This window comes from Salmo trutta, chromosome 4 (genome assembly GCF_901001165.1).
Source record: "Salmo trutta chromosome 4, fSalTru1.1, whole genome shotgun sequence".
Classification (NCBI taxonomy): domain Eukaryota; kingdom Metazoa; phylum Chordata; class Actinopteri; order Salmoniformes; family Salmonidae; genus Salmo; species Salmo trutta.
In genome coordinates, this window is record NC_042960.1 from 53,144,036 (window position 1) to 53,171,764 (window position 27,729).

The 27,729-nt window shown below is 43.7% G+C and overlaps 1 protein-coding gene across 2 annotated transcripts; it reads right to left on the reverse strand.

Moving 5' to 3' along the window:
* Window positions 1–515: 515 nt before the first annotated feature.
* LOC115192602 (interleukin-6 receptor subunit beta) lies at window positions 516–27,729 on the reverse strand. Of its 2 annotated transcripts, XM_029751287.1 has the most exons (13): window positions 27,476–27,729; window positions 24,106–24,226; window positions 23,122–23,297; window positions 22,604–22,764; window positions 22,275–22,458; window positions 19,189–19,271; window positions 18,661–18,892; window positions 18,272–18,460; window positions 15,558–15,659; window positions 15,132–15,407; window positions 14,924–15,017; window positions 14,644–14,746; window positions 516–566 (listed from the first exon to the last, which is right to left on the reverse strand). In XM_029751287.1, exons 1-13 carry the CDS (start codon window positions 27,537–27,539, stop codon window positions 525–527), a joined length of 1,827 nt encoding a protein of 608 aa, XP_029607147.1. In that variant the 5' UTR covers window positions 27,540–27,729; the 3' UTR covers window positions 516–524. The 2 variants fall into 2 exon arrangements, with proteins under 2 accessions (XP_029607147.1, XP_029607146.1); XM_029751286.1 differs by lacking the exon at window positions 516–566 and having other exon boundaries at window positions 14,366–14,746.

The following is a 27,729-nucleotide window of genomic DNA, read 5'->3' on the forward strand; positions in this document are numbered from 1 at the left end:
AATCAAATCAAATGTATTTATATAGGCCTTCTTACATCAGCTGATATCTCAAAGTGCTGTACAGAAACCCAGCCTAAAACCCCAAACAGCAAGCAATGCAGGTGTAGAAGCATGGTGGCTAGGAAATACTCCCTAGAAAGGCCAAAACCTAGGAAGAAACCTAGAGAGGAACCAGGCTATGAGGGGTGGCCAGTCCTCTTCTGGCTGTGCCGGGTGGAGATTATAACAGAACATGGCCAAGATGTTCAAATGTTCATAAATGGCCAGCATGGTCAAATAATAATAATCACAATAGTTGTCGAGGGTGCAACAAGTCAGCACCTCAAGAGTAAATGTCAGTTGGCTTTTCATAGCCGATCATTGAGAGTATCTCTACCGCTCCTGCTGTCTCTAGAGAGTTGATAACAGCAGGTCTGGGACAGGTAGCACGTCCGGTGAACAGGTCAGGGTTCCATAGCCGCAGGCAGAACAGTTGAAACTGGAGCAGCAGCACGGCCGGGTGGACTGGGGACAGCAAGGAGTCATCATGCCAGGTAGTCCTGAGGCATGGTCCTAGGGCTCAGGTCCTCCGAGAGAGAGAAAGAAAGAGAGAAAGAGAGAATTAGAGAGAGAGAGCATACTTAAATTCACACAGGACACCGGATAAGACAGCAGAAATACTCCAGATATAACATACTGACCCTAGCCCCCCAACACATAAACTACTGCAGCATAAATACTGGAGGCTGAGACAGGAGGGGTCAGGAGACACTGTGGCTCCATCCGATCATACCCCCGGACAGGGCCAAACAGGCAGGATATAACCCCACCCACTTTGCCAAAGCACAGCCCCCACACCACTAGAGGGATACTTCAACCACCAACTTACCGTCCTAAGACAAGGCCGAGTATAGCCCACAAGATCTCCGCCATGGCACAACCCAAGGGGGGGCGCCAACCCAGACAGGAAGACCACGTCAGTGACTCAACCCACTCAAGTGACGCACCCCTCCCATGGACGGCATGGAAGAACACCAGTAAGCCAGTGACTCAGCCCCTGTAATAGGGTTAGAGGCAGAGTATCCCAGTGAAGAGAGGGGAACCGGCCAGGCAGAGACAGCAAGGGCGGTTCGTTGCTCCAGAGCCTTTCCGTTCACCTTCACACTCCTGGGCCAGACTACACTCAATCATAGGACCTACTGAAGAGATGAGTCTTCAGTAAAGACTTAAAGGTTGAGACCGAGTCTGCATCTCTCACATGGGTAGGCAGACCATTCCATAAAAATGGAGCTCTATAGGAGAAAGCCGTACCTCCAGCTGTTTGCTTAGAAATTCTAGGGACAATTAGGAGGCCTGCGTCTTGTGACCGTAGCGTACGTGTAGGTATGTACGGCAGGACCAAATTGGAAAGATAGGTAGGAGCAAGCCCATGTAATGCTTTGTAGGCTAGCAGTAAAACCTTGAAATCAGCCCTTGCCTTAACAGGAAGCCAGTGTAGGGAGGCTAGCCCTGGAGTAATATGATCAAATTCTTTGGTTCTAGTCAGGATTCTAGCAGCCGTATTTAGCACTAACTGAAGTTTATTTAGTGCTTTATCCTGGTAGCCGGAAAGTAGAGCATTGCAGTAGTCCAACCTAGAAGTAACAAAAGCATGGATTCATTTTTCTGCATCATTTTTGGACAGACAGTTTCTGATTTTTGCAATGTTACGTAGATGGAAAAAAGCTGTCCTTGAAACAGACTTGATATGTTCTTCAAAAGAGAGATCAGGGTCCAGAGTAACGCCGAGGTCCTTCACAGTTTTATTTGAGACGACTGTACAACCATCCAGATTAATTGTCAGATTCAACAGAAGATCTCTTTGTTTCTTGGGACCTAGAACAAGCATCTCTGTTTTGTCCGAGTTTAAAAGTAGAAAGTTTGCAGCCATCCACTTCCTTATGTCTGAAACACAGGCTTCTAGCGAGGGCAATTTTGGGGCTTCACCATGTTTCATTGAAATGTACAGCTGTGTGTTATGTTTTCGAATTACATCTCCAAGAGGTAAAATATGCAGTGAAAACAATTGTGGTCCTAAAACAGAACCTTGAGGAACACCGAAATTTACAGTTGATTTGTCAGAGTACAAACGATTCACAGAGACAAACTGATATCTTTCCGACAGATAAGATCTAAACCAGGCCAGAACTTGTCCGTGTTGACCAATTTGGGTTTCCAATCTCTTCAAAATAATGTGGTGATTGATGGTATCAAAAGCAGCACTAAGATCTAGGAGCACGAGGACAGATGCAGAGCCTCGGTCTGACGCCGTTAAAAGGTCATTTACCACCTTCACAAGTGCAGTCTCAGTGCTATGATGGGGTCTAAAACCAGACTGAAGTGTTTCGTATACATTGTTTGTCTTCAGAAAGGCAGTGAGTTGCTGCGCAACAGCTTTTTCTAACATTTTTGAGAGGAATGGAAGAGTTGATATAGGCCGATAGTTTTTTATATTTTCTGGGTCAAGATTCGGCTTTTTCAAGAGAGGCTTTATTACTGCCACTTTTAGTGAGTTTGGTACACATCCGGTGGATAGAGAGCAGTTTATTATGTTCAACATAGGAGGGCCAAGCACAGGAAGCAGCTCTTTCAGTAGTTTAGTTGGAATAGGGTCCAGTATGCAGCTTGAAGGTTTAGAGGCCATGATTAATTTCATCATTGTGTCAAGAGATATAGTACTAAAACACTTTAGTGTCTCCTTTGATTCTAGGTCCTGGCAGAGTTGTGCAGACTCAGGACAACGGAGCTTTGGAGGAATACGCAGATTTAAAGAGGAGTCCGTAATTTGCTTTCTAATGATCATGATCTTTTCCTCAAAGAAGTTCATGAATTTATTACTGCTGAAATGAAAGCCATCCTCTCTTGGGGAATGCTGCTTTTTAGTTATCTTTGCGACAGTATCAAAAAGAACATTTCGGATTGTTCTTATTTTCCTCAATTAAAATGGAAAAATAGGATGATCGAGCAGCTGTGAGGGCTCTTCGATACTGCACGGTACTGTCTTTCCAAGCTAGTCGGAAGACTTCCAGTTTGGTGTGGCGCCATTTCCGTTCCAATTTTCTGGAAGCTTGCTTCAGAGCTCGTGTATTTTCTGTATACCAGGGAGCTAGTTTCTTATGACAAATGTTTTTAGTTTTTAGGGGTGCAACTGCATCTAGGGTATTGCGCAAGGTTAAATTGAGTTACTCAGTTAGGTGGTTAACTGATTTTTGTCTTCTGACGTCCTTGGGTCTGGAAGGGCATCAAGGAATCTTTGGGTTGTCTGAGAATTTATAGCACGACTTTTGATGCTCCTTGGTTGGGGTCTGAGCAGATTATTTGTTGTGATTGCAAACGTAATAAAATGGTGGTCCGATAGTCCAGGATTATGAGGAAAAACATTAAGATCCACAACATTTATTCCACGGGACAAAACTAGGTCCAGAGTATGACTGTGGCAGTGAGTAGGTCCAGAGACATGTTGGACAAAACCCACTGAGTTGATGATGGCTCCGAAAGCCTTTTGGAGTGGGTCTGTGGACTTTTCCATGTGAATATTAAAGTCACCAAAAATGTGAATATTATCTGCTACGACTACAATGTCCGATAGGAATGCAGGGAACTCAGTGAGGAACACTGTATATGGCCCAGGAGGCCTGTAAACAGTAGCTATAAAAAGCGATTGAGTAGGCTGCATAGATTTGATGACTAGAAGCTCAAAAGACGAAAACGTCGGGGTTTTTTTGTAAATTGAAATTTGCTATCGTAAATGTTAGCAAAAATAGTTTGGTCAGGACGTGGCAGAGGGTATTCGTTTTATGTGGTTCGAGGTGGTGTGTTTTGTTGAAGGGGCATTTGGTTTAAGTATTCCGGGGTTTTTGGGCACTGTTTGGTTTTCAGGTATTCTATGTTTAGTCTAGTATGTCTGTTTCTATGTTTGGTTAATTGGGGTTGGGACTCTCAGTTGAAGGCAGGTGTTGTCTATCTGCCTTTGATTGAGAGTCCCATATATTAGGGTGTGTTGTGGGTGATTGTTCTGTGTTAGCCTTGTGCCTTGCAGACTGTCAGTAAATCGTTCGTTTTCTTGTTTGTTGTTTTTGTATTCGTTTTGGAGTGAATAAATGTTCAAAATGGACAACCGCATGCCTGCTGCGTTTTGGTCTACCTTTTCAGACGACGATTTCGCATTATCGTCAGAAGACGAAGATAATTGTGACAACAATAGCCTCAGCAATGAGACTTACATATAAATGGTTGTATAAAATGAATGAATAAATCGCTTCCGGTCCGGAGCGAGCAGTCGCACTTCGCTTCGCTCCACAGGTAATATTACACTTCTTTACATTACAACGGTTTGGTTTGTTTGATCTGAACAATTTTTTCTTAGCTATCAAAGATAATTGTGTAGTTTAGAGTAATTAGAGCAATTATCGAGGCCAGCTATTTTTTTTTCGTCCTCCTAACGTAGTCAACACTGCTGGCTGCTAGCTGCTAGCTAGTCAACACCGCTAGCTAGCCAACCGTTACCGACTAGCAGCGCTGTAGATACTAATACATTACAACGGAACGATTTGACTAGTGCAGTGTTAGCTAGCTAGCTACATAGCTGTCTTTGTCATAGCTTGATAATTGTGTAGTTTAGTAATAGCTAGGTTAGCTAGCCAGCTATTTCCGTCCCCCGCGACGCCATTGTTCCATACCCAGCCAACTATTACCGATGAGCAGCATTGTAGAAACTAAATACGCTACAAAGGAACGTCTTGATTAGTGTTATGTTATGTTAGCTAGCTACAAAGTTGCTCTTGTATAATAGCCAACCTCTACCGACTAGCAGCACTGTAGAAACTATTACATTACAACGGAACGATTTGACTAGTGCAGTGTTAGCTAGCTAGCTACATAGCTGTCTTTGTCATAGCTTGATAATTGTGTAGTTTAGTAATTATCGAGGCTAGCTAGGTTAGCTAGCCAGCTATTTCCGTCCCCCGCGACGCCATTGTTCCATACCCAGCCAACTATTACCGACGAGCAGCATTGTAGAAACTAAATACATTACAAAGGAACGTCTTGATTAGTGTTATGTTAGCTAGCTACAAAGTTGCTTTTGTATAATAGCCAACCTCTACCGACTAGCAGCACTGTAGAAACTATTACATTACAACGGAACGACTTGATTAGTGTAGTGTTGTCTTAGTTAGCTAGCATTTTCGTCATTTTAGTCAATAAGATTTTCGCAACGTAAGCTTAACTTTCTGAACATTCGAGACGTGTAGTCCACTTGTCATTCCAATCTCCTTTGCATTAGCGTAGCCTCTTCTGTAGCTTGTCAACTATGTGTCTGGCTATCCCTGTTCTCTCCCCTCTGCACAGGCCATACAAACGCTTCACACCGCGTGGCCGCTGCCACTCTAACCTGGTGGTCCCAGCGCGCACGACCCACGTGGAGTTCCAGGTCTCCGGCAGCCTCTGGAACTGCCGGTCTGCGGCCAACAAGGCTGAGTTCATCTCAGCCTATGCTACCCTCCAGTCCCTAGACTTCCTGGCGCTGACGGAAACATTACCACAGATAACACTGCTACTCCTACTGCTCTCTCCTCGTCTGCCTACGTGTTCTCGCATACCCCTAGAGCATCGAGCCAGCGGGGTGGTGGCACTGGAATCCTCATCTCTCCCAAGTAGACATTCTCTCTTTCTCCCCTGACCCATCTGTCTATCTCCTCATTTGAATTCCATGCTGTCACAGTTACCAGCCCTTTCAAGCTTAACATCCTTATCATTTATCGCCCTCCAGGTTCCCTTGGAGAGTTCATCAATGAGCTTGATGCCTTGATAAGTTCCTTCCCTAAGGATGGCTCACCTCTCACAGTTCTGGGTGACTTTAACCTCCCCACGTCTACCTTTGACTCATTCCTCTCTGCCTCCTTCTTTCCACTCCTCTCCTCCTTTGACCTCACCCTCTCACCTTCCCCCCCTACTCACAAGGCAGGCAATACGCTTGACCTCATCTTTACTAGATGCTGTTCTTCCACTAATCTCATTGCAACTCCCCTCCAAGTCTCCGACCACTACCTTGTATCCTTTTCCCTCTCGCTCTCATCCAACACTTCTCACTCTGCCCCTACTCGGATGGTATTGCGCCGTCCCAACCTTCGCTCTCTCTCTCCCGCTACTCTCTCCTCTTCCATCCTATCATCTCTTCCCTCTGCTCAAACCTTCTCCAACCTATCTCCTGATTCTGCCTCCTCAACCCTCCTCTCCTCCCTTTCTGCATCCTTCGATTTTCTCTGTCCCCTATCCTCCAGGCCGGCTCGGTCCTCCACTCCTGCGCCGTGGCTCGACGACTCACTGCGAGCTCACAGAACAGGGCTCCGGGCAGCCGAGCGGAAATGGAGGAAAACTCGCCTCCCTGCGGACCTGGCATCCTTTCACGCCCTCCTCTCTACATTTTCCTCTTCTGTCTCTGCTGCTAAAGCCACTTTCTACCACTCTAAATTCCAAGCATCTGCCTCTAACCCTAGGAAGCTCTTTGCTACCTTCTCCTCCCTCCTGAATCCTCCTCCCCCTCCCCCCCTCCTCTCTCTCTGCGGATGACTTCGTCAACCATTTTGAAAAGAAGGCTGATGACATCCGATCCTCGTTTGCTAAGCCAAACGACACTGCTGGTCCTGCTCACACTGCCCTACCCTGTGCTTTGACCTCTTTCTCCCCTCTCTCTCCAGATGAAATCTCGCGTCTCGTGACGGCCGGCCGCCCAACAACCTGCCCACTTGACCCTATCCCCTACTCTCTTCTCCAGACCATTTCCGGAGACCTTCTCCCCTACCTCACCTCGCTCATCAACTCATCCTTGACCGCTGGCTACGTCCCTTCCGTCTTCAAGAGAGCGAGAGTTGCACCCCTTCTGAAAAAACCTACACTCGATCCCTCCGATATCAACAACTACAGACCAGTATCCCTTCTTTCTTTTCTCTCCAAAACTCTTGAACGTGCCGTCCTTGGCCAGCTCTCCTGCTATCTCTCTCAGAATGACCTTCTTGATCCTAATCAGTCAGGTTTCAAGACTGGGCATTCAACTGAGACTGCTCTTCTCTGTGTTACGGAGGCTCTCCGCACTGCTAAAGCTAACTCTCTCTCCTCTGCTCTCATCCTTCTAGACCTATCTGCTGCCTTTGATACCGTGAACCATCAGATCCTCCTCTCCACCCTTTCCGAGCTGGGCATCTCCGGCGCGGCCCACGCTTGGATTGCGTCCTACCTGACAGGTCGCTCCTACCAGGTGGCGTGGCGAGAATCTGTCTCCGCACCACGTGCTCTCACCACTGGTGTCCCCCAGGGCTCTGTTCTAGGCCCTCTCCTATTCTCACTATACACCAAGTCACTTGGCTCGGTCATATCCTCACATGGTCTCTCCTATCATTGCTACGCAGACGACACACAATTCATCTTCTCCTTTCCCCCTTCTGATAACCAGGTGGCGAATCGCATCTCTGCATGTCTGGCAGACATGTCAGTGTGGATGACGGCTCACCACCTCAAGCTGAACCTCGGCAAGACGGAGCTGATCCTCCTCCCGGGGAAGGACTGCCCGTTCCATGATCTCACCATCACGGTTGACAACTCCCTTGTGTCCTCCTCCCAGAGTGCTAAGAACCTTGGCGTGACCCTGGACAACATCCTGTCGTTCTCCACTAACATCAAGGCGGTGACCCGATCCTGTAGGTTCATGCTCTACAACATTCGCAGAGTACGACCCTGCCTCACACAGGAAGCGGCGCAGGTCCTAGTCCAGGCACTTGTCATCTCGCGTCTGGATTACTGCAACTCGCTGTTGGCTGGGCTCCCTGCCTGTGCCATTAAACCCCTACAACTCATCCAGAACGCCGCAGCCCGTCTGGTGTTCAACCTTCCCAAGTTCTCTCACGTCACCCCGCTCCTCCGCTCTCTCCACTGGCTTCCAGTTGAAGCTCGCATCCGCTACAAGTCCATGGTGCTTGCCTACGGAGCTGTGAGGGGAACGGCACCTCCGTACCTTCAGGCACTGATCAGGCCCTACACCCAAACAAGGGCACTGCGTTCATCCACCTCTGGCCTGCTCGCCTCCCTACCTCTGAGGAAGCACAGTTCCCGCTCAGCCCAGTCAAAACTGTTCGCTGCTCTGGCACCCCAATGGTGGAACAAGCTCCCTCATGACGCCAGGACAGCGGAGTCAATCACCACCTTCCGGAGACACCTGAAACCCCACCTCTTTAAGGAATACCTGGGATAGGATAAAGTAATCCTTCTAACCCCCCCCCCCCCAAAAGATTTAGATGCACTATTGTAAAGTGTTTGTTCCACTGGATATCTTAAGGTGAATGCACCAATTTGTAAGTCGCTCTGGATAAGAGCGTCTGCTAAATGACTTAAATGTAATGTTAAATGACTTAAATGAATAAGGATGGAACTGTTTGTGAAATTGTGTAATGTGATTTTGGACTGTTTAATGAAGGAAACTCCAATTCCCTTTGGAGTCTTAACTAAATCAGAGGACCGCCCATGAGCACAGTTATGGTCTGGAGTCATGGGACAGGCCCTTTTCTGCTCTTCCGAATAAAACCCCCACCGAGGTTTTCTATCACCAGACCGAGCTGACCTCAATTACGAGATGGCTAAAGGTTGGAGACCGAGCTTACCTCAATTACGAGATGGCTAAAGGTTGGAGACCGAGCTTACCTCAATTACGAGATGGCTAAAGGTTGGAGACCGAGCTTACCTCAATTACGAGATGGCTAAAGGTTGGAGACCAGCTTACCTCGATAACGAGAGGGCCAAGGTTTGACCATGCATTCCTCTTGCTGAACTTTTAACCATACCACGTGGTTAAACTCTTAGACTATCGATACCGACAGAATAAGAACAAGTCTTTGATATTAATTACTAGTCTGCAGCTAGGAATTCGGTATCATTGAACGCGAAGACTGTCAACCGCCGAAACAGCTATTCTATAACGACATTAATGAATGTTACTCTGAACTATGCATTCTAACCACGACAGAGAGAGAGAGAGAGAGAGAGAGAGGGCAGACAGACTCGTCAACAGAATCTAACTTTTCAACAGAGATCCCGACGACACACTGAGCGTAAATATATATATTGATTGCAATTGTTCCCGAATGAGTGAGCGTTCATGTGCAAAGGATCCGCATTTCAATTGTTATAATTATCAACTCTGTAGTGCCTTCTCAGATGACCCCCACTCCCCTTTTATCTAACAAGCTGCCATGCCGGTTTAACCCATTAGGGCACATTCCCCTATGATTTCCTTGTAACCATCTACTGTTTGTTATGCATTTCTGTGAATTACTTAGTTAGTAAATAAATGATTTTAAGACAATTGATGTATGGATGACTCATAGTGAAGACTGGGTTCGTGCAGATAACCAACAATTTATGACGTTTGGAATGAGACTGACGTGAGGTAAATAAGTAATTCATTCGAAGGCTAATTGATCAGATATTAAAATATCTGAAAGTTATATTAGGAAAATTATAACTTTGTAATCTGTATATTTTCCTTGGTGCCCCGACATCCTAGTTAATTACAGTTACATGATTAATCAGGTTAATCGCGTAATAATAATTACAGAGTTATTTGATAAATATGTCTTCAGTTTTAATGATGTCAAAGACACGACACCAATCACATCACGATTATGATCAGTTCATTGACTATAACTGCCTTTGAAGTGAGGGATCTAACATTAAGTAGCCCTATTTTGAGATGTGAGGTATTACGATCTCTTTCAATAATGGCAGGAATGGAGGAGGTCTTTATTCTAGTGAGATTGCTAAGGCGAACACCGCCATGTTTAGTTTTGCCCAACCTAGGTCGAGGCACAGACACGGTCTCAATGGGGATAGCTGAGCTGACTACACTAACTGTGCTAGTGGCAGACTCCACTAAGCTGGCAGGCTGGCTAACAGCCTGCTGCCTGGCCTGCACCCTATTTCATTGTGGAGCTAGGGGAGTTAGAGCCCTGTCTATGTTCATAGATAAGATGAGAGCACCCCTCCAGCTAGGATGGAATCCGTCACTCCTCAACAGGCCAGGCTTGGTCCTGTTTGTGGGTGAGTCCCAGAAAGAGGGCCAATTATCTACACATTCTATCTTTTGGGAGGGGCAGAAAACAGTTTTCAACCAGTGATTGAGTTGTGAGGCTCTGCTGTAGAGCTCATCACTCCCCCTAACTGGGAGGGGGCCAGAGACAATTGCTCGATGCCGACACATCTTTCTAGCTGATTTACACACTGAAGCTATGTTGCGCCTGGTGACCTCTGACTGTTTCATCCTAACATCGTTGGTGCCGACGTGGATAACAATATCTCTATACTCTCTACACTCGCCAGTTTTAGCTTTAGCCAGCACCATCTTCAGATTAGCCTTAACGTCGGTAGCCCTGCCCCCTGGTAAATAGTGTATGATCGCTGGATGATTCGTTTTAAGTCTAATACTGCGGGTAATGGAGTCGCCAATGACTAGGGTTTTCAATTTGTCAGAGCTAATGGTGGGAAGCTTCGGCGTCTCAGACCCCGTAACGGGAGGAGTAGAGACCAGAGAAGGCTCGGCCTCAGACTCTGCTTAATTAGGAGAACCGGTTGAAAGTTTCTGTCGGCTGAATGAGCGACACCGGTTGAGCATTCCTACAGCATTTCCTCCAGAAGCCAAGAGAAAGTTGTCCGGCTGCAGGGACCGTGCGAGGGGATTTATACTAACGTTACTATCTGTACTTACTGGTTGCACAGACGCTGTTTCATCCTTTCCTACACTGAAATTACCCTTGCCTAACGATTGTGTCTGAAGCTGGGCTTGCAGCACAGCTATCCTCACCGTAAGGCGATCGTTCTCCTGTATATTATGAGTACAACGACTGCAATTAGAAGGCATCATGTTAATGTTACTACTTAGCTTCGGCTGTTGGAAGTCCTGACGAACCATGTCCAGATAAAACGTCTGGAGTGAAAAAGTTGAATGAAAAAAATTGAGTGAGGGAAAAACTAAAAATATAAACGGTAATTAAAAAGTAAAAACCGTAAAGTTGTCAGGTAGCAAAGTAAGGTTGGCAACAAAACACAAAACGCATATCTCTCTAGTCACCGTCCTTTGGCTGTCTCTCCTTCCAGTTCTCTGCTGCCAATGACTGGAACGAAGTACAAAAATCTCTGAAACTGGAAACACTTATCTCCCTCACTAGCTTTAAGCACCAGCTGTCAGAGCAGCTCACAGATCACTGCACCTGTACATAGCCCATCTATAATTTAGCCCATACAACTACCTCTTCCCCTACTGTATGTATTTATTTATTTATTTATTTTGCTCCTTTGCACCCCATTATTTCTATTTCTACTTTGCACTTTCTTCCACTACAAATATACCATTCCAGTATTTTACTTGTATTATTGTATTTACTTCGCCACCATGGCCTTTTTTGCCTTTACCCCCCTTATCTCACCTCTTTTGCTCACATTGTATATAGACTTATTTTTCTACTGTATTATTGACTGTATGTTTGTTTTACTCCATGTGTAACTCTGTGTTGTTGTATGTGTCGAACTGCTTTGCTTTATCTTGGCCAGTTCGCAATTGTAAATGAGAACTTGTTCTCAACTTGCCTACCTGGTTAAATAAAGGTGAAATAAATCATGTTTAGTATTCTCCATGGTTAGCCTGTCATCATGTTTAGTGTTCTCCGTGGTTAGCCTGTCATCATGTTGAGTGTTCTCCATGGTTAGCCTGTCATCATGTTGAGTATTCTCCATGGTTAGTCTGTCATCATGTTGAGTATTCTCCATGGTTAGCCTGTCATCATGTTTAGTATTCTCCATGGTTAGCCTGTCATCATGTTTAGTATTCTCCATGGTTAGCCTGTCATCATGTTTAGTGTTCTCCATGGTTAGTCTGTCATCATGTTTAGTATTCTCCATGGTTAGCCTGTCATCATGTTTAGTGTTCTCCATGGTTAGCCTGTCATCATGTTGAGTGTTCTCCATGGTTAGCCTGTCATCATGTTGAGTGTTCTCCATGATTAGCCTGTCATCATGTTGAGTGTTCTCCATGGTTAGCCTGTCATCATGTTTAGTATTCTCCATGGTTAGCCTGTCACCATGTTTAGTATTCTCCATGGTTAGTCTGTCATCATGTTGAGTGTTCTCCATGGTTAGTCTGTCATCATGTTGAGTATTCTCCATGGTTAGCCTGTCATCATGTTTAGTGTTCTCCATGGTTAGCCTGTCATCATGTTTAGTATTCTCCATGGTTAGCCTGTCATCATGTTTAGTATTCTCCATGGTTAGCCTGTCATCATGTTGAGTGTTCTCCATGGTTAGTCTGTCATCATGTTTAGTATTCTCCATGGTTAGTCTGTCATCATGTTTAGTATTCTCCATGGTTAGTCTGTCATCATGTTTAGCGTTCTCCATGGTTAGCCTGTCATCATGTTTAGCATTCTCCATGGTTAGCCTGTCATCATGTTGAGTATTCTCCATGGTTAGCCTGTCATCATGTTTAGTATTCTCCATGGTTAGTCTGTCATCATGTTGAGTATTCTCCATGGTTAGCCTGTCATCATGTTGAGTGTTCTCCATGGTTAGCCTGTCATCATGTTGAGTGTTCTCCATGGTTAGCCTGTCATCATGTTGAGTGTTCTCCATGGTTAGCCTGTCATCATGTTGAGTGTTCTCCATGGTTAGCCTGTCATCATGTTGAGTGTTCTCCATGGTTAGTCTGTCATCATGTTGAGTATTCTCCATGGTTAGCCTGTCATCATGTTTAGTATTCTCCATGGTTAGTCTGTCATCATGTTTAGTGTTCTCCATGGTTAGCCTGTCATCATGTTTAGTATTCTCCATGGTTAGCCTGTCATCATGTTTAGGATTCTCCATGGTTAGCCTGTCATCATGTTTAGTATTCTCCATGGTTAGCCTGTCATCATGTTGAGTGTTCTCCATGGTTAGTCTGTCATCATGTTTAGTGTTCTCCATTGTTAGTCTGTCATCATGTTTAGTATTCTCCATGGTTAGCCTGTCATCATGTTGAGTATTCTCCATGGTTAGCCTGTCATCATGTTGAGTGTTCTCCATGGTTAGCCTGTCATCATGTTTAGTGTTCTCCATGGTTAGTCTGTCATCATGTTTAGTATTCTCCATGGTTAGTCTGTCATCATGTTGAGTGTTCTCCATGGTTAGTCTGTCATCATGTTTAGTATTCTCCATGGTTAGTCTGTCATCATGTTTAGTGTTCTCCATGGTTAGCCTGTCATCATGTTGAGTGTTCTCCATGGTTAGCCTGTCATCATGTTTAGTATTCTCCATGGTTAGCCTGTCATCATGTTTAGTGTTCTCCATGGTTAGCCTGTCATCATGTTGAGTGTTCTCCATGGTTAGCCTGTCATCATGTTTAGTGTTCTCCATGGTTAGCCTGTCATCATGTTGAGTGTTCTCCATGGTTAGCCTGTCATCATGTTGAGTGTTCTCCATGGTTAGCCTGTCATCATGTTTAGTATTCTCCATGGTTAGCCTGTCATCATGTTTAGTATTCTCCATGGTTAGCCTGTCATCATGTTTAGTGTTCTCCATGGTTAGCCTGTCATCATGTTTAGTATTCTCCATGGTTAGCCTGTCATCATGTTTAGTGTTCTCCATGGTTAGCCTGTCATCATGTTGAGTGTTCTCCATGGTTAGCCTGTCATCATGTTTAGTATTCTCCATGGTTAGCCTGTCATCATGTTTAGTGTTCTCCATGGTTAGTCTGTCATCATGTTTAGTATTCTCCATGGTTAGCCTGTCATCATGTTTAGTATTCTCCATGGTTAGTCTGTCATCATGTTGAGTGTTCTCCATGGTTAGTCTGTCATCATGTTTAGTGTTCTCCATGGTAATCTGTCATCATGTTTAGTGTTCTCCATGGTTAGTCTGTCATCATGTTTAGTGTTCTCCATGGTTAGTCTGTCATCATGTTGAGTGTTCTCCATGGTTAGCCTGTCATCATGTTGAGTGTTCTCCATGGTTAGTCTGTCATCATGTTGAGTGTTCTCCATGGTTAATCTGTCATCATGTTGAGTGTTCTCCATGGTTAGCCTGTCATCATGTTTAGTGTTCTCCATGGTTAGCCTGTCATCATGTTTAGTATTCTCCATGGTTAGCCTGTCATCATGTTGAGTGTTCTCCATGGTTAGTCTGTCATCATGTTTAGTGTTCTCCATGGTTAGTCTGTCATCATGTTTAGTGTTCTCCATGGTTAGCCTGTCATCATGTTTAGCGTTCTCCATGGTTAGTCTGTCATCATGTTTAGTGTTCTCCATGGTTAGTCTGTCATCATGTTTAGTGTTCTCCATGGTTAGTCTGTCATCATGTTTAGTATTCTCCATGGTTAGTCTGTCATCATGTTTGGTGTACTTTTATACACTTACTTATTTTAATGTGTGATTTTATTGCTTTTAATCCTTCAGATTTTCTTGTGTATATAAAGTGACTTTGGGTGTCGTGAAAAGCACTTAAAATAAAATGTATTATTATTATTATTACCCTTACCCTAACCATTTTAAATGTAAACATTAATGGGGTAGGGACGTCCCAAGGATTCCGGATGGGAAGGATCATAAAAGTACTCACCCCCCCAGTGAAAAGGACTGTGGTGTATTTCGTCTCTGTGTTCCAGGTGGACAGGCTACTATGTGCAGGGTCAGGGACTGTAGGCCAGAGATTCTGCTTTATCCTGCAGAGAACAGACACTGTTATCATACTCACAGACTGAGTGGAGGCATCTGCAGTCTGCTGCTAATCAGCCAGGGAAACATGTGGGTCTGGAAAAGTGAAGCAGGCTAGCAAGAAATGGGGAGAGTTCCACTTCAAGACCTCTACTAGTAGGCTGCTCTCTCTGTGGCTCTCTCACCTCTGTCTCCACTGTAGGCAGTTCAGCAGTATCAGGACGGTGAGCACAGTAGGAATGGAACACCACAGGATGGTGTCCACCAAAACAATGCCCCCTAGATTGGAACACACACCCACATGCACACACACAAATGAATGAACAACTGTCCACTCCAATGGAGGTAAGTCAATAAAACTGTTAAAACATCTCAGCCTGTCTTAGTCCTCACCTATAGCCACATCAAGCATTGGACCAGGAGGACTCCCTCCTGCATCAGTGTGAGCCACCATGTAGATCCTGTACAGTCCAGACAAACCACTCAACTGGTACCTCAGGCTGTCTCCTGGCACCACTACAACCTCTGGAGTTTCTTCTTCACTCTGGATGTAGAGGGTGTAGTAGCGGATGAAGCCATGCCTCTGCTCCAGAGGAACAGGATCCCACTGCAGGACAACAGCACTGCTGCTCAGCTCCTGCACCACTGGCTTGGGGCCAGCAGAGGGGGCTGAAGAGTCAGTGTAAAAGGGTGAGTAAAAAGGTGTACAACACATCCACATAAAAGGTTATTCATTATGGTGGCAGCTATTGACAAATCAATGAATGAGCTAAAGCCTAGGATATAAAGTAAGTTGTTGTGTGTGTGTGTGTGTTTGACCTTCTTGCCTGGTGTAGGCTTCTACTGACAGCTCCTCCCCAGTCTCTGCATCATACTCAGGCCTCACAGTCACTTTGTAGCACAGTTTCGGCCACACGCCCTCTGACAACAATGGATATTTCGTCGCACATTACTCATACCCATCGTCAGAATGTAATCCCATGCAACAACACATACTTGTCTGTCAAGTCTTTGTAGATACAACATATACTGTAAAAGTAGGGCCCCAGAGGTTTTCCTGATCACGTCACCAAATATAGGCAATTTATTTTATTTACACTGAACAAAAATATAAACGCAACATGCAACAATTTCGAAGATTTTACTGAGTTACACTTCATATGAGGAAATCACATGTCTAGTGAGGATGCAGGTCATGGAAGAACTGGGACATTTTCAGCTTCCAGGAATTGTGTACAGATCCTTGTGACATGGGGCCGTGCATTATCATGCTGACATGAGGTGACGGCGGCGGATGAATGGCACGACAATGGGCCTCAGGGTCTTGTCATGGTACAGTATCTCTGTGCATTCAAATTGCCATCGATAAAATGCAATTGTGTTCGTTGTCCGTAGTGTATGCCTGCCCATACCATAACCCCACCGCCACCATGGGGCACTCTGTTCACATCGTTGATATCAGAAAACCGCTCGCCCACACGATGCCAAACACGCCGTCTGCCATGTGCCCGGTACAGTTGAAACTGGGATTCATCCGTGAAGAGCACACTTTGGCCGAGCATGCAAATGAGCTTCCCTGAGGTGGTTTCTAAAAGTAGGTGCAGAAATTCTTTGGTTGTGCAAACCCACAGTTTCATCAGTTGTCTCAGACGATCCCACAGGTGAATAAGCCGGATGTGGAAGTCCGAACTGGCGTGGTTACACGTGGTCTGCGGATGTGAGGCCGGTTGGATGTACTGCCAAATTCTCTAAAACGACGTTGGAGGCGGCTTATGGTACATAAATTAACATTGAATTATCTGGCAACAGCTCTGGTGGACATTCCTGCAGTTAGCATGCCAATTGCACGCTCCATCAAAACTTGAGATATGTCAGGCGTTGTGTGATAAAACTGCACATTTTACAGTGGTATTTTATTGTCTCCAGCACAAGGTGCACCTGTGTAATGATCATGCTGTTTAATCAGTTTCTTCATATGCCACACCTGTCAGGTGGATGGATTATCTTGGCATTGGAGAAATGCTCAATAACACGGATGTAAACAAATTTGTACACAGAATCTGACAGAAATACGCTTTCTGTGCGTATGGAACATTTCTGGGATCTTTTATTTCAGCTCATGAAACATGGGGCCAACACTTTACATGTTGCGTTTATATTTTTGTTCAGTACATATTTTTAGGGTAGAAAAAACAATGTGCTGCTGCACTCAAATGGGTAAAGACTAGTGGAGGCTGCTGAGGGGAGGACGGGTTATAATAAGTAGCCGGCTACCACCCTGTTACTCAACCCTGCACCTTAGAGGCTGCTGCCCTATATACATGGACATAGAATCACTGGTCACTTTAATAATGGAACACTAGTCACTTAAATAATGTTTACAAACTGCTTTACTCATTTCATATGTATATACTGTATTCTATTCTACTGTATTTTAGTCAATGCCACTCCGACATTGCTAGTGCTAATATTTATATATTTCTTAATTCCATTCTTTTACTTTTAGATTTGTGTGTATTGTTGTGAATTGTTAGATACTACTGCACTGTTGGAGCTAGGAACACAAGCATTTCACTACACCAGCAATAACATCTGCTAAATATGTGCATGTGACCAATAAAATGTGAGTTGATTTGAATAATGGCTGGAATGGGGACAATGGAATGATATCTAACACATCAAAGATGTGGTTTCCATTTGGTTGATACTACTCCATTGACTCCATTCCAGCCATTATTATGAGCCGTCCTCCCCTCAGCAGCCTCCACTGGTAAAGACTATAAGGCCATGGAAACTTGGTAGAAGGTGCTCTTTGTAAAGGGTGGACTATTACTGGCATAAAAACAAAAGGTATAATGTCCACAACTTAGTAAGTGAAAAATGTAGAAAAAATTATAATTGGGCTGACTTTTCACATCAAGGCACTCTTGAAGGGGGATGATGTAAAAAGGGGGATGATGTAAAAAGGGGGATGATGTAAAAAGGGGGATGATGTAAAAAGGGGGATGATGTAAAAAGGGGGATGATGTAAAAAGCCTTTATTGTCTTGTCATTTTGGCTCATCATGTTTTTTATATAATAAAAAAACAGACAACCCGAAATGCCTAAGTGTTTGAGTTTGGTACAAGCCTTCATTAGGCTGTACAAGGATCAACAAGTTCACCTCTCTGTTTTTTTTCAAGAGTGCCTTGATGAGGAAAAGTAAGACCCACAATAAATGTTCCGTCATTTTCCGTTTACTAAGTGGTGGATATTATCCACTTCGTTTTTTGGCCATATTTTGTGGAGTATTTGGAAGTTATATTGACAGGTATAGGTTAGAATATGAGATGGGGAAATAGATAGGAGGGACCACTGCCACCAGGGGCATACCTGGTCGTGGCGGGGGCGGCAGGACAACCACTAAAACATCCCCCGGCACACATAGAGTAGGAGGACCCTGTGACATGTGACCTGATCAGGGAAAACTCTGTGCCCTAGTCATAGGCATGACAATTAACTAGCTGAATTGTACATAGAATCAACCCATTTACCTGTGATTATAATTTTGCTTGCATTGTGGCTCAGTCTTTGCCAGTATGGAGTATAGCTAGCTGTCTCAGATAAAGCCCACCACTCCACCAGGAAGCTGCTTAGTGATGGGGTCTCTAGAGCTGTCCATCGTACCTCCAGTCTGGAATCATCCAATGCTGTGACACTGACATCCACCAGGGCCTTGGGTGCTGGTGATCATACCATCAGTAAGTTATACTCTCATTTTACAGAGGATATGCATTGGACACAATACAACTAAAATGATGCAAAAGTTTCTGGGCATTTGTTCAAATTCATATCAATATATACACTGCCACACAATGCTATCGTCTTAATATGTCGCAATGCTATTGACGTCAATGGTCAAATACAGTCAGAGTCTGTGTACCTGTGTCCGTGGTGCTGGGGATTGTGATGGTAGCTGGAGGAGAGATGCCGGCAGGGTTGGACATGCTCAGTGTGCAGGAGCAGCGCTCAGGGGGAAGGGTCAGATGACAGGAAGTGTCAGACACACTCAGGGCATTGCAGTCCCATGTATGCAGTGCATTCTGGGAACCCTCAGTACAGCAGGATACGTTAAACCATGGGACAGAGCATTTCACTTGACTCCTGGGTGGGGACTGCAAGACACACAAGGACAACTCAAACTGAATGTTTATAGAATATGCATATAGACACTTTACAATGGAATAGACCTGAGAGAGCAGAATAACTAGCCCTAGTGCCACCTCAGAGAAAGTTGGTGGGAGGAGCTATAAGAGGATGGGCTCATTTTAATGGCTGGAATGGAATAAATGGAACTGAGTCAAACGTGGTTTTCATATATTTGATGTGTTAGATACCATTCCATTCCAGCCACTACAATGAGCCCGTCCTCCTATACCTCCTCCCACCTGCCTCCTCTGTGCCATCTTACCTTCCACAGCAGAGTCACTCGTCTCATGTCTGCTCCACCTACAGGCTGAACGGTCCTCCATAGCTGAGGGACAGTAGAGGGTGCTAGAGGGGAGAACACAATCAGATAGCGCAAACCTCACTAGTATCTACAACACACTCCTAACCACATCCATTCAAAATCCTTGCCACACTTGTAAGGTGATGTATAAAAGATTCATGCACAATAATGTGCTCATTTAAGCAGACAATTTATGTTCTTATCTACATATGATTTATGGTCTGCCCAGACTACATTTCCCATAAGCCTGTGCAGCCAAGGAGAAAGCACACTATGGCCAACTTGGCTTGGTTTTCACTTTCACCTTGTGTGTGACTTTTAAAAGGGGCAATCTGCATATTTAAACAATAACAAAGTGGCCACCCCGCTTTCTATAAACAATTGAGGGATGGGGCTGGAGAAATGTAACCACTCTCAAATTCATAGACAAGAGCTATGGACTGACCATTAACGATATCAAAATTATAGCTTTAACCATGTTTTGAGGCTATACAGTGTTTGTTTACAATTACAAAGTTTAAGGAGTTAAACAAGCTTATATTTGGGGGTTCTTATGGGGTTAGTTGAACTAAGCTCATAAGGCATAAGTTAAATTAGTAAAACATTTCCGGGTATATTTCATTAATTTAAAATTCAGTTTGCCCTTTTCATGTGCTAAGGGGAAGAAGCTACACTACCACGACCTCAGTCTCCAACCAACGGTCATGAAATTATCATGAATTGTTGAGAAAACTGAAGAGGAAATTCAGCAACTCTTCAGGGGTTTCTGAATTTCCTCTTCCCTTCATTTGAATGTTTTTGTTACATTTATTTAACTAGGCAAGTCAGTTAAGAACAAAGTCTTATTTACAATGACAGTCTACCCCAGCCAAATGTGTGATGTGTGATGTGATGCAGCCTGGATTCAAACCAGGGACTGTAGTGACACCTCTTGCACTGAGATGCAGTGCTTTAGACTGCTGTGCCACTCAGGAGCTAGAATGTACTAGAAATCAACTTCTGTTCTAGGTTAACAGGTAAAATTATTCTACATGAGTCATTTGCAAAGCCACACAGATCTATATGAGGGGAATATGAGGAACTGGAGTTTATCAACAGTTCTGATTTGATGTGATCAAAGATATTCCCAGATCATTGTTCCTTGACCGTTTCATAGTCCTAGGAACAAAGCACACTACGCTGACAATATAATGTTCTACTTTACTTCCCTTCTCTTCTTTTTCTACCAGAAAGCACATCAAACTCTCATGTCACATGGTTTGCCTCTCCTCGCTTTCTTTTTTTCTTATTTTCTTTTTCCTAAAGGAGTAGGGCATTGGAATCCATGCTGCAGCTGTATACAGTGGGCTCCAAAATTACTGGCACCCCTGACTGGCAATGCACAAACAATACTTAAAAAAATATAAACAATATAATTATAGAGAAACTCAAAATACCAACATGTGAGAATACTGTACTTTATTAATGTTTCAATGGAACCCACCAAAATCAATTATTGATTTAATAAAAAATCTATGACCTCCAAATCAAGGTTTCACAATTAATGGCACACTTAAATATTATTGTAAATAACATCTACCAAAATTAAACCTGGAATTAAATTCTGCTTATTTAAGTTTATCTAAGTCTTAAGGAAGTATATTGAGCCATTACATCACTTCCTGTTTCACTAGGATATAAAAATAAGGTAACACGCATGCGATATCCCTTTGCCATCCAACACCATGAAGAAAACAGAAGAACTGGCAGTTCAAAAGAGACAGATGGTCGTAGACCTTCATAAATCTGGTAATGGCTACAAGAAGATCCACAAACGATTGAATATACCACTGAGCACAGTCAGGGCAATGATAAAAACAAATCTAAAGATATGGAACAGTTGAAAACCTCACGGGTAGAGGATGCAAATGCATTTCGGCCCCCAGGATAGGGAGGAGGATGGTGAGAGAAGCAAAAAATCCCCAAGAATCATTGTGAAAGAATTGCAGGCCTGGTGGTTTTTTGGGGTCACCAGGTTTCAAAAAGCACCAACAGACGCCACCTCCACAACCACAGTCTCTTTGGAAGGGTTGCCAGAAGAAAGTCCTTTCTGACCCCAAGACACAGACACAAGCGCTTGGAGTTTGCCAAACGTCATTTAAATTATGACTGGAAGAAGGTGCTCTGGTCAGATGAGACCAACATTGAACGTTTTGGTCAGATACAGCATCAGCATGTTTGGCGTCGTTACAGAGATACATACAAGGAGAGGCACCTCATACCCACAGTGAAATATGGTGGTGGGTCTGTGATGTTTTGAGGGTTGTTTTAATTCCAGAGGTCCAGGGGCACTGGTTAAGACTGATGGCATAAGGAATTCCACCAAGTACCAGGCAATTAAGGCTGGCAATCTGGTTGCCTCTGCCAGAAGGCTGGGACTTGGCCGTAGGAGGACATTCCAAGAACACAATGACCCAAAACATACCTCAAGATCCACACAGAAATGGTTCTGTAACAACAAAATCAATGTTCTGCCATGGCCATCTCAGTCGCCGGACCTCAATCCAATCGAAAACCTGTGGGCTGAGTTGAAGAGGGCAGTTGATAAGCGCAAACCCAAGAATGTGAAGGATCTTGAAAGGATCTGCATAGAGGAATGGTCCAAAATCCCTCCAAACGTGTTCCTTAACCTTGTCAAACATTACAAGAAAAGACTCACTGCTTTTATCCTTGCCAGAGGTGGTTGAACTAAGTACTAAATGAGGAGTGCCAATAATTAGGAAACCTTGATTTTGGGGAAATGTATTTTGCATTAAATAATTGTATGATTTTGGTTGGTTCCATTGAAACATTAATAAAGTACAGTATTTTGAGTTTATCTCCATAATTATATATTTTTTAAGTATTGTTTGTGCATTGCCAGTCAGGGGTGCCAGTAATTTTGGAGCCCACTGTATGTGTTCCGGTCTGGAGGCCACAGCTTACACCACTAGATCTCTCTCTTTCTCTCACACTCACACACACTCACACACACTCAGTCTCACTCTCCCTCTCTCTCACTCTCTCACCTGCCACCTCTGTACACTGCTGTTGTGTTAAGCTCCAGTCGCTCCAGTGGCTGAGGGTACTATTGTATCGGTAACGCATCATCAGTGTATATAGAGTGGAGGCGGAGAAGATACACGTGGAGGCAGAGAAGAGACCCTGCTCTCTCTCAGGTCTCAGGTCCACCTTCACTGTCTTGGGCTCAGGCTGATGGCAATATATAGGGAAAAAAAGGACAACAACTTAACGCCAAACACCCACTGTAGATATACATATATTATACACATCACACTGTATACATTACATAGTCCTACAGTAACTGATAGATTGGAGATGACAGTGGGCCACACACCTGCTCCTCTGTGCTGTACTGCACCTGGAAGACCAGAGCACCATTGGAGACATGTTTTCTGGTCACCGGGAAGCTGGTATTGGTAGTCCACTGCAGCTTCAGGCATCTGGGTTTGCCTCTCACTGCTGACACATTGGAGAGGACAGGGGTGGGCAGCTTCACTGGGGGGAAAAAAAGACAAAGGGTTAGATGTAAAGTAAGATGTGTGTAAAACATGTATGTACAGATGTAGGATCTTAATTTGAGCCAGTTTGCTACAGCAGGAAAATAATCCTGTAGCAATAGGAAATGTGAATTATTATGTGATTTGTAATTAATGGACATTTTTGTAGGGGTTGATACATTTTTCATAAGGGAAAATCAACTCAGAAATGTCAAAGTGGAACTTACAAACTTCAGAAGCCTTTTTAAACTTCAAATACACTACAAGGTTTACATTCCCAATATTCTCCTGCAACAGGGTGATCAAAATAAGATCCTTCATTCTGTATAGTCTATTGTATGACACTGTGTATTACCTGCGTCTATGGCATTGAGGCAGAGGCTGGGTGAGCTGGCTGTTGTGTGAGGGCTGTCGGCCAGGACCCTGATGCAGTAGCAGCGGCTCACAGAGGTCACGTTAACCGAGCAGTGGGTCTGGGTAACAGTCTGACACAGTTGGGACTGATGGATCACAGGGTCATCACATCCGGTTCTGCAGGCACAAAAACACAGGCATTTCCTGAATAGTTTCCTGTACAATGAATCTCCACTGTATCAGCCTCAGAACAACCCAATCCGAACCTCAAATCACATTACACTGCAGTCAGGTGTTTCGCCTGATGTTTCCTGGTGATGAAATAAAATGATCTATATGTAAAAGGTTATGAGCACCAACTTTGAGAAAATACAATGTCATTTTAAGTACAAACCAGGGAAATAACCATAACAAACTCAAATATGATTCACACATGATGAAACACAATGATAAAGTTGATACACCAGAATGGCTTTGGGTAGGCATTAGGCAACTTATGCTGGGAGCTTTGCCATCAATATAATTAATGAACTCTATGAATTATATTTTAAATCTCCTCATTCAGCCTGTGGTCATGGAGAAAACAAAGGCATGCTGATGTCAAGGTGTAGAGTACTCATTGAAATAGAACAGAGGCTGGTGGGAAGAGCTATAGGACGGGCTCGTTGTAATGGCTGGAATGGAATTAATAGAACGGTGTCAAACACATCAAACGTATGGAAACCAGATGTTTGACTGTTCCAAAAATTCCATTCCAGCCATTACAATGAGCCCGTCCTCCCACCAGCTTCCTCCGAAATGTAATGAATCATTCTGTGGTTGCGCAACTGCTGGAATATGTCAGCCTGCCTTTGTTTACTTCAGTCAGGGCACTGCATGTTGAAGGATATATTGGCATTCAAGTACTTCCTCTTCCTCTGTCTAAGGGGCCTCATACAATCACAACTATTAACTTGTGCCGTAGATGTTGTAGCACGTGTCTTACATGTTGACCTGCAGTGTGAAGCGTGTGTCTGAGGGAGAGCCTTGTCCAGGTGTCCAGTAGCAGGTCACGTTGGAGTAGGCAATAAAGACACACTGAGGCTGGCTAGGGCTGAGGGAGAATTCTGCATGGACCAGAGGGGAGAGAAAGGATATAGGTGATTCAAAGTGTGTAGAAATAATGTTTAATTAATGCTCACATATGGAAACAACACATTCAAAATCACCTGTTTTGATCTATGTTATTGCTTGCCATTGGCGGAACAGACCACAGTCTCAAATCAAATCAAATGTAACGTAATTTGACACATGCGCCGATTACAACAGGTGTAGGCAGCCCTTACAGTGAAATGCTTACTTACAAGCCCTTAACTAACAATGCAGTTTTAAGAAAAAAAAGTGTTAAGAAAGTATTTACAAAAATAAACTTAAGTAAAAAAAGAAATCAAATAACAGTAGCAAAGCTATATACAGGGCGTACCGGTACAGAGTCAATGTGTGGGGGCACCAATTAGTCGAGGTAATTCAGGTAATATGTACATGTAGGTAGAGGTAAAGTGACTATGCATGGATAACAAACAGAGACTAGCAGCAGCGTAAAAATGGGCGTGGGGGGACAATGCAAATAGTCTGGGTAGCCATTTGATTAGCTGTTCAGGAGTCTTATGGCTTGGGGGTAGAAGCTGTTAAGGAGCCTTTTGGACCTAGACTTGGTGCTCCGGTACCGCCTGCCGTGCGGTAGCAGCGAGAACAGTCTATGACTAGAGTTGCTGGAGTCCTTGGCAATTTTTTGGGCCTTCCTCTGACACCACCTGGTATAGAGGTTCTGGATGGCAGGAAGCTTGGCCCCAGTGACGTACTGGGCCGTACGCACTACCCTTTGTAGTGCTTTGCGGTCGGAGGCCGAGCAGTTGCCATACCAGGCGGTGATGCAACCAGTCAAGGAACTTGAAGCTCTCAACCTGCTCCACTACAGCCCTGTTGATGAGAATAGGTGCATGCTCGGTCCTCCTTTTTCTGTAGTCCACAATCATCTCCTTTGTCTTGCTCACATTGAGGGAGAGGTTGTTATCCTGGCAGTGTGTCTCTGACCTCCTCCCTATCGTTGTCTCTCTCAAGAAATACCAACAAATTATAGTCCTCTCTGATATACTCCTGGATATTACTGTGCATTCCTTACTAATCAAGTTATCTATTTAGGCTTATATCATTTCTATGAAGTCATATTGAGATTAGCTCATCTATTTTTGAAATTAGATCTATATCCTGAAAGCCAATAAAAGATTAAGAAACAACATACATAGTAATTAATCAAAAAGCAATACATTTCAAAAAATGCAGCTATACACAATGAAAATAAAACAATTAAAAAATATTGCATTCCTCCACAACCAAGCTCTTAATTAAGGTCCTGAATTTGGGATAGTTCAGGATTTTGGCACACCAAAAATACTGACCTTCATTGACTACTAGAGTGATGTAAATTTGGTATGCTACCTCTCCACATGTGCTCTTGACACTGTTAAATATATCAGTGTAGGCTTGACCTCCCTAACCACCCTGAAGTAGGTTGCAGAAATCTATGTTATTAGTTCTGCAGGCTATACTACAAAGCAGGAGCAATAAGTTAGCCAGATAACTTTGATAAATAGCCAGAAATAATTGATGATTTTACAGTTCAGTAAGAAAGCTAAACTTAGATATGTGTTTTTTGTTGTTGAGTCAATTAGAGATTGCCCATTTCAAGCTTATCTTTCAAAAATATCGATGTTTTTTCCCCAGAATATTTAGGCTAGTTAGCTGGCTAACGCCTTGATCCTGCTTTGTAGTATGCCAGGTATACTATACTATGAAGGAAGCTAGATCTACTAGATAGAAGCTAGATCTACTAGACAGCTTCAGTTAGCTTCACATTCCAGCTCAGGCTTCATCTTGTCACATTTACTCCCACTCCCCCTCTCCGGCGCCAGTTGTCTCATCATTGGGGCGGCAGGTAGCCTAGTGGTTAGAGTGTTGGACTAGTAACTGAAAGGTTGCAAGATCAAATCCCCAAGTTGACATGGTTAAAATCTGTCATTCTGCCCTTGAACAAGGCAGTTAACTCACTGTTCCTAGGCTGTCAGTGAAAATAAGAATTGGTTCTTAACTGACTTGCCTAGTTAAATAAATAAATACAAATTATGCGCACCTGTGCCTCATGACACTCACCTGGACTCCATCACCTTTCTGATTTCCTCCCCCATATCTTTCACTCCTCAGGTGTTATTGACTCTGTTTCTGTTGTTTCTTATCTGTACGCTTTTCGTGTTTCTTGTTTTGTACTATGTTCTATTTGTTATTAAATTTGCACTCCCTGTCCTTGCTTCCCGATTCCCAGAGTACATGTTACACATCTGTACTACGACCGGTGGTCACATTTTCATTTGTGACTAAATAAAAATGAAATAAAATGTATCTTGCAAATTCAGCAGGCTATGGTGTAAAATGGGATTTTAGAAGTGGCGTCTTTATTTTATTACTTATCGTTAATGCCGTCTTTTGGTGTGCTTTGGTGTGCACAAAGACATTTTTCCCACTCCTATCAATAAAATAATTGTATTAAATCATACAATTTTTACTGTGCGTGAAGTTCTAAATACATTCTGTCATTACTAAATGACAGCTGCACCACTGAGAGCATCTTGACTGGCTTCATCACCGCTTGGTATGGCAACTGCTGTCAACGTTGAAAACACTATGTTAAAAGTACTGTGTGTGTGTGAGTATCCATAACCTTGCAAACAGACAAAGAGCTATGATCAGATTAGTGGTTCACTAATCAGAGCTTTATTTGGCTCGGCAACAGAAATGAGGCTTGATGTGTAATGAAATAAACATTTTAAACATCAGGCGACATCCTTACAACAGGACACATGAATGTTCTTGCAACGTTAGCATGAAACGTGTCTAGAACATTATATTTTATTCGGAGAACATGGTAACCATGTTCTGTGTATGTTTGGTGGGATGTTGATTGAATATTCTCCAAATCCTCAGAAAACTGGACACATGAATGTTATTGCAACGTTCCCATGAAGCGTGTCCAGAACATTAATATCTTAAATTCTGAGAACATGGTATATTTTACATTCCGGGAAAAGTCTCTGGAAACATTCCTTGCACATCAAGGGAACATTCCTATGAAAACGTTAGTTAATGACCTAATGAGACTCTTAAAGGAACGTTCTCTAAAGTTGTGGGAATGTTTGTTGTTAGCTGAATTTAGCAGCATGCCAATTATTACATTACCAAGTATTTAATCATAAGAGAAACAAGACTTGTTCAAACTTCCAATGTATGTAGATACAACACTAAAAAGTTATACAAACTCTCACCTGTAGCAGTGCAAATATTTAGTCCAACGTATAGAGCCACAAGTGCTAGACTCCTGTCGTCCATCCTCGAGTTACGATGAATTCCTATGCCTCCAGCACCCCGAGTCCAGATTACGAGACGGCTGACTATCTGAAGCCTCGTATTGGCCTAAAATATGGGTCCTAAACAGCTTGTCTTGCCTGTGTAAACAAATCTTAACATGCCTCATTAGAAAGGGGTCTGCTGTCACTAACGGTGTCCTCGGAGTGTCACA